Here is a 9,369-nt window from a genome sequence, read left to right as displayed (position 1 = left end):
TCTTGCCAGCAGTACAAATTGATACCAGGCTCTAACTAATTGATGTTATGCTGCCCTCCTTTGGCTAAATTTAAAATGCCTTCCTTACTAATGAACTATTTTGGTATATTTGTAGCACAAACAAATAACCAGAATTTTAATTACAGCATTACATTTTATAGATTGATAGTTTGTAAATAAATAATTTGTGGGAAAAGTGAATAAATAGAGCATACATTTATGCAATAAATCTGAAACAAAGCCCATTTTTGTCACAACTACTCAACTCTCCTATTGTAGCATGAAAGTTATATATAAATACATAAAACAGTGAGCACAGTTGTATTCCCATAAAATTTTATTTACAAAAATAGGCAATGGACTAAATTTGGCCTATAGGGCATAGTTTGCAAACTCCTCCTTTAGATCATGAATGTTGAGAGAACTTCTACTTATGGTCATGAAATATGATCATCATCCTTCCACTTTAAACAACTAGAAAGTGTAAGAAAATATATGAAACAATAGTTCTCAGACACTGGACAATGGGAAGCCAGGATAATGATCCTTGAAAAGAAGGAAATAAATATCATGAACCCTACAATTACTTCAGCTTACTGTGTGGAGAGAGTTTTTAGGCTACAAGTTAAAGGAAGAGGAGGAAACCCAAATAGACCAGTGGTCTCACTGAATAAGTCAGAGATTGGAGTTCAAGATGAAGCTAGATATAGCAAAGCAAACTAGTGGAGAGGAGAGAACAGAGGGGAGGGGCAGGGAGAGGAGAGGAAGAGAGGAAGGGAGACAGACAGAGAGTGGGGAGAGATCTGTAGAAGAGACTGCTGGAGTCAGTAGCTGATTTGTGGTCTCTAAATTACCCGAAACTGGGAAAGACTACCCCAAAAAGAGCAGGCCAACTATCCCCAGGGCTAACACGGGGCTGGAAATATTTTATTTTCCACCAGCCCAAAGTGCAAAAACTTCTATTACAGGGAGCATCGAGGAGAGTCCTTACAAGGATATTTCCTTGGCAGTGGGATGACATTGCCCTAGACCACTGGTTCTCAAAGTGTGCACCAGGGCGCACTGGTGTGCCCTAGAAGGCTTCCAGCTGTGCTCTATGGTATTCCAGAGAAATATGTGCTTGTTGGGGACCAAAAAACCAACAGGAGTTTTGGAGTTTAGATTTTGGGGGGACAGAGGTGTGGGGAATTGGCTATAAGCTGACAGTCTGCCCAACCCCCCCCCCCAAACTTACTTGCCTAATTTGGTTGTTAAGCTGTGGTGCTGGATTGTTTACACTACTTTCCCCGGAAAGACTGGAGGTAAGTTTCTTCTATCCTTTGTTTGATGTAAAGTTAAGATGATATGTATTGTGGGGGTTTTGGATTGATGATTAAACATAAGGAATTTTCTCTTGAAGCCTTCTGGATTTCTATAAAAGAAGAGTATGTGGCAATATCTAAAAAAGGCTTTGAACATTTTACTACAATTTTCAACATCCTATTTATGTGAATTAGGATTTTCTACCTTCAACACAATTAAGAGTAAAAAGAGAGGAATTCTTCAATGTATTGACAAGGAAATGAGTGTTTGCCTTTCAAATATATGCCCAAACATTGAAGAAATTGCTAGGACACATCAGGCTCATATTTTTCATAAACACAAGAGTGAAAAAACTTAACATATTTGTGCTAGGACCTGCCAAATTTACTAAATCTTACTAAGAATGTGTGTGTGTGTGTGTGTGTGTGTGTGTGTGTGTATATATATATATAATGTATTTATATATATATAGACAACTTTTCTGTCCTTTTTAAAATTTTTTATTTTTTATTTATTTTTTTTCAACTGGTTGCTTCAGGCAACATTCATCAAGGTCTGCATTCATTTTTTATTTTTTTTTTATTTTTAGAGAGGAGAGAGAGAGGGAGAGAGAGAGACAGAGAGGGACAGAGAGAGAAGGGGAGAGGAGCAGAAAGCATCAACTCCCATATGTGCCTTGACCAGGCAAGCCCAGGGTTTCGAACCAGCGACCTCAGCATTTCCAGGTCGACGCTTTATCCACTGTGCCACCACAGGTCAGGCCCTTTTTTAAATTTTAACCCCTCTTTTTTATAAATTCTAAAAAGCATAACTCAGAAAATATAACATGAAAATGTTTTTTAATGTCAGAATAAATTTAATTTTGTTGTATTTATTTCATTTAATTACCATAAAAGCACACTTGGACTTTATTTTTTTTCTTTAATATTTGACTTAATTATTATAACATATTTCTCAGAAATTTGTATATAGTGCACCTACAATTTTATATGTAGAATTTTAAATGCGCCTTGACTTCAAAAAGTTTGAGAACCATTTCCCTAGACTATAAAGTCTATTTCATTCATTCTAACAAAGCTTTAAAAGCAACACTAAAGGAACCAAACAGATTCCAGAGAACTTACCTATGTCCTGAAACAAAACCCAACCATATACAAAAAACTTAACAATTCTACTATCCAGTAAAGTAAAGCTTAAAACATTCAGAATCTTATCAAAAATTAGTAAGCATATAAAGAAGCAGGAAAATAGGACCCATAAGCAGTAACAAAAATAATCAAGAAACCAGACTCAGAAATGACACAAATGATAGAATTAGCAGAGAAGGAGGTTAAACGACATTATAAAAATATTCCATAAGTTCAATACAGTAGGAGAAAAGATGAAATGATTAAGAAAGTAATGAAAGATGTCAAAAAGGAACAGATTGAATTTCTAGAAAGTAAATTTTTAATACATAACATAAATATATTGGATAGGATTAACATTAGATATGACATTGCAGAAGAAAAGTCAATGAACTTGAAGACATAGTCTCAGTGGCCTTTGTGATAATATGGAAAGACCTGTCATGTTTATTTTAGAGTCACAGAAGAAGATGAAAAATACTGAAAAAAATAACGTTTACTTTCCCAAATTTGATAAAAATTATTAAACCACAGATTCAATTAATTCATAGCAGAAAATATAAGAAGAAAATCACACTAATGCATATGAAAATCAAATCGCTAAAAAATAATGATACAAAATCCTAAAAGCAGTCAGAGAAAATTAAGAAACACTATGCAAAGAGAAACAAAATTAAGAATGACAGCAATCGTCTTTCAAAAATAATGCAAGCCAGTGGAGCAACATCTTTTAGTACTGAGAGAAAAAAATATATCAACTTAAAAGTCTAGACCCAATGAAAATGTATTTTAAAGATGAAGGCAAAATACTTTTTGAGATAAACAAAAGCCAAGAGAATTCATTGCCAACAGACCTGAAATACAAGAAATATTAAAGGAAGTAGAAATAAAGTATTGTATTGAAATATCCTTACACTATATGTGGTATATATTATTATTTAAAAGTAAATGTAATAGGCTAAAAAAATGATGTTTTAAACCCTGGAGAAACTACTATAAAAATAAAACAAAGCAGTATAGCTAATAAATCAATAGTAGAGATAAAGTGTAATAACATTAAAAATCAATCTAAATGAAGGAAAAAAGGGAAAGAATATATGGGCAATTAGATAACAAATAGCAAAATGATAAATATAACCAAGCCATCATGATAATTGCATTAAATGTAATGGTCTAATAATCACACCACTACAAAGCAAAAGTTTTCAGATTATAGAAAAAAAAAGATCTAAGTTTATGCTGTATACAAAAAACTCACTTTCAATACAAATACTAATCAAAAGAAAGCATGAGTATATAATATAATTTGATTTCAGACCAAGGAATATTACCAGAGATAAAGAGGGTTATTTTAAAATAAAGGGATCAATTCATAAAGAGGACATGGTAATTTTAAATGTGATGCACCTAATAACAAAGTTTTAAAATGAATAAAGCAAAAACTGATAGAACTGAAAAGGGAGATGGACAAATTTAAAATTATAGTTGCAGTTTTTTCTCCTTCTTTCCTTCCTTCCTTCCTTCCTTCCTTCCTTCCTTCCTTCCTTCCTTCCTTCCTTCCTTCCTTCCTTCCTTCCTCCCTCCCTCCCTCCCTCCCTCCCTCCCTCCCTCCCTCCCTCCCTCCTTTCTTTCTTTCTTTCTTTCTTTCTTTCTTTCTTTCTTTCTTTCTTTCTTTTTCTTTCTTTCTTTCTTTCTTCTTTCCTTATTCAGTGAGAGGAAGGGAGGCAGAGACAGACTCCTGCATGCAACCTGACCAGAATACACCTAACAAGCCCACTAGGTCATGAGCTCTGCCCATCTGGGGCATTGCTTCATTGCTCAACAACTGAGCTTTTCTTAGTGCCTGAGGTGGAGGCCCTAGAGCCATTTTCAGCAGCCAGAACTAACTCACTCCAATTGAGCCATGGCTGCAAAAGGAGAATAGAGAGTGAGAGAAAGAAGCAAGAAGGGGAGGGGTGGAGAAGCAGATGGGTGCATTTCCTGTGTGCCCTGACTGGGAATCAAACCCAGGACATTCACATGCCAGGCCAACATTCTACCACTTAGCAAACTGGCCAGGGCATATTTGGCGATTTCAACACTTCTCTCTTTGTAGTTGATAGAACAAATAGACAGAAATCCTGAAAGAATATAGAAAATTCAACAACACCATCAACCAACTTGATCTAATTAATATTTATAAAACAGTATAGTCAGCAGAAACAATATAATTCTTTTGAGTTTACATGGCACAGTAATTAAGATAGACCATATTCTAAGCCATAGAATAGAATGTCTTATAAAGTTAAACTATATTCTTTGATCAGAACACATTCAAATTAGAAAACAGAAATATAGTTGGAAAAATCCCCAACTATTTGGAAATTAAACAACATTATTTTACATTATTATTGCTAACTGGATGAAAATGATATGAAGTCTTAACAGCAGATTAGAGATTTTTTTATTTATCTTCAGTGTTTTCTTGAAGCTCTGCAGTAAAGATTTATAGACTTATAACCATAAGTCTTTTCAGAGATGAGATAGAGAGAGAGAGAGATTTCAAAAATATTATTAGAGTTGCTGCCACAAGAAAAAACTATTCAGAAATAGAGATTGTGCCCTCCCAGAAGCCCAGAATAACCAAATTTGTCCTCAGAAAAGCCACAAGAAGATAAAAAATCTCATTTTTATTTATATTTTTTATCTGTAAAAAAATATTTTACTGTAGAACTATCTGTGAATCCCCAGGAATAATGTGATTGATTTAGTCATTTGTTAAGTAGAAGTGTCTAATATGTGTTAATTATGTATTAGTTTAAGCACCAAAGTATATTTTATAATCTTTTTATCTGCTAACCCTCTGAAGTATTTTATTTCTTTAAAGATTGTATTTATTGTTTGACCAGGTGGAGGCACAGTGGGTAGAGAATTGTACGGGGATGCAGAGGACCCAGATTTGAAACCCGAGGTCGCCGCTTAAGCGTGGGCTCATTTGGTTTCAGCAAGGCTTACCAGCTTGAGCCCAAGGTCACTGGCTTGAGCAAGGGGTCATTCAGTCTGTTGTAACCCCTCCCCCGCCCCCCATCAATGCATATATGAGAAAGCAATCAATGAGCAACTAAGGTGCCGCAACAAAGAATTGATGCTTCTCATCTCTCTCCTTCCTTGTCTGTCCCTCTCTCTGTCTCTGTCACACACACAAAAAAGATTGTATTTACTGATTTTAGAGATAGGAATGAGAGGAAAGGTGCTGGGGTAGGAGCGGGAAGCATCAATTTATAGTTGCTTCTCATATGTGCCTTGACTGGGCAAGCCCAGGGTTTCAAATTGGCAACCTCAGCATTGCAGTTTGATGCTTTACCCATTGTGTCACCACAGGTCAGGCTCCTCTAAAGTATTTTATAAATTAGAGTTCAGAGATTAAAAAACTGAAGCATAAACAGATTAAGTAAGTAATTTACAGATAATCACACCATCAGTAAATGGTAGAGAGATACCCCAATACAGGTTGTTGTGACTTCAATTCCCAAATTCAGATGATAAAAGAAATTTCCTTCTTTTTTTCTATGTATTCTTTAAACATTATAACTTCTATAGCAGCCAAAGGAAAAGAACAGAGCCCTTTAGTCTGAAAGACTTTGTAAAGTTATGGGTTCCCTAGGCAGTGTGAAAACATGAATGAGGCATTTAGACATTTGTCAGCCTGACTGACACCATTGTCCCAAGTAAAGAAACACTATGTGCAGATGCCAAGTAACCAGTAACTCTGATAGTATTATTAGGTAAGTTTTGATCAAATAGAAATTTGAAAACTTCTCAAAGAGAATATACTTTACAGAACAATAGCCAGTACAAAGCATACATGGCTTAGATGTTAAGTTTGAAGTCATGGGCACATGATATAATTTACCTTTGAACAGAGTTATCATTCTGTTCAATTAGGTATGAAGTTTTTTCCTAACTCCCACTCCTTGACATGAGCTTAAAGTCTATTTACTTTGTTAGCTTAAATAAGAGATTTCTATAGCGTGACTCTGATGGATCTCTGAAAGTTCAAATTCCACAACACCCAAGTGTTAGAAACCTTTTCATGAATTCAATCGAACTTTTGTACAAGAAAAGACTCCTCTATAAAGCATACTGGCTCAGTTTATTTCAACTTACTAATACCAGACTGACTGACAATAACATAGAGTTGAGCTTGCAGATAATAAGATTGTGTATGTTTTCAGAGTGTCTCTTTTTAACACTCGCCAACAGCCTCCAGAGAAATGGTCAAAGATAAGCCGTTATATGTTGTATTACTTTGCAGTAGACCACATTAATACACTCCAAGTCAACACATGTATTAATCTCCTACTATAGTTGCATAGACAGTAAAACAGATGACTGTTTATTGCACAATCTTAAGAAGTTTTAACATTGGAAGGTTGTAAGATAGATAAATTGTAAGCCATATATAAGAAGAAGATGGCCCTGGCCGGTTGGCTCACTGGTAGAGCGTCGGTCTGACGTGTGGAAGTCCCGGGTTCGATTCCTGGCCAGGGCACACAGGAGAAGCGCCCATCTGCTTCTCCACCCCTCCCCCTCTCCTTCCTCTCTGTCTCTCTCTTCCCCTCCTGCAGCCAAGACTTCATTGGAGCAAAGATGACCCAGGCGCTGGGGATGGCTCTGTGGCCTCTGCCTCAGGCACTAGAGTAGCTCTGGTAGCAACAGAGCAACGCCCCGAATGGGCAGAGCATCGCTCCCTGGTGGGTGTGCCGGGTGGATCCTGGTCGGGCGCATGCGGAGTCTGTCTCTGACTGTCTCCCCGTTTCCAGCTTCAGAAAAAAGAAAAAAAAAAGGAGAAAGTTATCTTAAAGGAGATTCAAAGGTCTGTGAGGATTCAGGGAAATATTATATCTCCTTGAAGGGAGATATAGGTCCTAAAGAAGAATTAGTCCTTAGACAGACAGATATTAGGGGTGAAGGAGGCAACAGATGATGTTTCAAAAAGAGAAAGTATCAGTAAACACACAAATGCTCATTGTATTAAAGAAATAATGAATCATTAACTATCTAAAATTCAGGTTTTCTTACACTACATTTAGAGCAATGTGGGAGATAAGATTGGAAAGGTAGAATCTTAGCTATAAAACTACTTAGATAAGATATAAAACAATTTAAGATTGCTGAGCATATTTTAATATTAATATGGTTCCTGACCAGGTGGTGGTGTGGTGGATAGAGCATCAGACTGGGATGTGGAGGACCCAGGTTCAAAACCCTGAGGTTGCTGGCTTGAGCACGGGCTCACCAGCTTGAGTGCAGGGTTGCTGGCTTTAGTGTGGCATCATAGACATGACCCCATGGTTGCTGGCTTAAAGCCCAAGGTCATTGGTTTGAGCCCAAGGTCGCTGGCTTGAGAAAGAGGTCACTTGCTCTGCTGTAGCCCCCTAATCAAGGCACATATGAGAAAGCAATCAATGAACAACTAAGGTGGTGCAATGAAGAATTGATGCTTCTCGTCTCCCTGCCTGCCTATCTGTACCTATCTGTCCCTCTCTCTGTCTCTGTCAAAAAAGAAAAAAAGATTAATATGCTCATGCATTTGTGCAAAATTATAGTTCTACTTGAGGTTTTAAATTTAATAGTCTGTATGGATTTTAATTTTTGTTTCCAAGTGCCATATATAAGCTTCTAAGCCTCTGATACATATCACTCTATGAAAAACTACCCCTTTAAAAATATTACTCTCAGTAACAAGTTTAATAGGCTTGACTGAATATTTAGAAAGCATATTGTGTTGAGTGAAACTTTGTATGTAGTAAATAATGCTAGTAATAGATCTTATTGGATGAGTAGTCTGTAATTGTCTCAAAAAAAAAGCATACAATGAAACAAGTTCTTTTGGTTACCCCCTCAAACAGCCAACACAATGGGGAAAGTGGAGGAAATGTTCCCTGAACACTTATAATAGAGAACAAAAAAGCTTAAGGTGTAAACTTGAGGAAATGACAGCTTTAGAAACAAAACCAACAAAAAATAACACCTTCCAGAACAATCTGAGATACATGAAATGCAAACAAACATTCAGTAGAGTTGGAGCTTTACTAAGTCTGCAGAGAGGTAAGTGGGACACACATCTGACCTTTACCATGATGAACAAGCACTTCTTTGAAATTGTGTTGGTGCTGCTGGCCTCTTCCACAATCTTCTCCCTAGAACTGAAACTGGTTCTCTTCCAACAAAGAAGAGTGAACAAAGAAAGTATAAAACTCTTGAATAAATTGCAAATGTCATCAATTCAGCGGTGTCTACCACACAGGAAAAATTTCCTGCTTCCCCAGAAGGCTGTGAATCCTCACCAGTACCAGAAAGGATATGCACTGACCATTCTTCATGAAACGCTTCAGCAGATCTTCAACCTCCTCGGGGCAACTATTGCTCTGGATGGTTGGGAGGAAAGCCATATGGAGAAGTTCCTCATTGAACTTCATCAACAGCTAGAATACCTAGAAACGCTCATGGGACTACAAGCAGATCAGAAAAGTGGCACCATAGGTAGTGAGAACCTTAGGTTGCAGGTTAAAATGTACTTCCGAAGGATCCATGATTACCTGGAAAACCAGGAATACAGCAGCTGTGCCTGGACGATTGTCCTAGTGGAAATCAACCGGTGCCTATTCTTTGTTCTTCGACTCACAGGAGAGCTTGAACCATGTGGAGCAAGAGACAACTGCAGGCTTTAAAAGCTTAGGTAAGGTGAGTGGAGAGGTGGGAGGGCTTCTCCAGACATAATTAGGTCTTTTTGTCATGAAATGGCAGCATAGTTTTGGTTTTGTATGTGTACATATGTATTTATCTATATCTTAAGACTATGGATATTGGCAACTGTTTTTATAACATCACTTTGTATTCTCTATCCACATTAAATTTTTATGCATTAAAATAGATTCATTAATATTTCATAATTGGT

The 9,369-nt window shown here is 36.8% G+C and overlaps 1 protein-coding gene across 1 annotated transcript; it reads left to right on the top strand.

The window, feature by feature from the left end:
- Positions 1 to 8,548: 8,548 nt before the first annotated feature.
- On the top strand, positions 8,549 to 9,142 carry IFNE (interferon epsilon). Its single transcript, XM_066254365.1, has one exon. It carries the CDS (start codon positions 8,549 to 8,551, stop codon positions 9,140 to 9,142), a length of 594 nt encoding a protein of 197 aa, XP_066110462.1.
- Positions 9,143 to 9,369: the final 227 nt, after the last annotated feature.

The sequence above is a fragment of the Saccopteryx bilineata genome, chromosome 2, assembly GCF_036850765.1.
Source record: "Saccopteryx bilineata isolate mSacBil1 chromosome 2, mSacBil1_pri_phased_curated, whole genome shotgun sequence".
NCBI classification, from domain to species: Eukaryota; Metazoa; Chordata; class Mammalia; order Chiroptera; family Emballonuridae; genus Saccopteryx; species Saccopteryx bilineata.
Note: the sequence above shows the minus strand (reverse complement) of the source record. Positions and strands in the feature narration are given on the sequence as shown.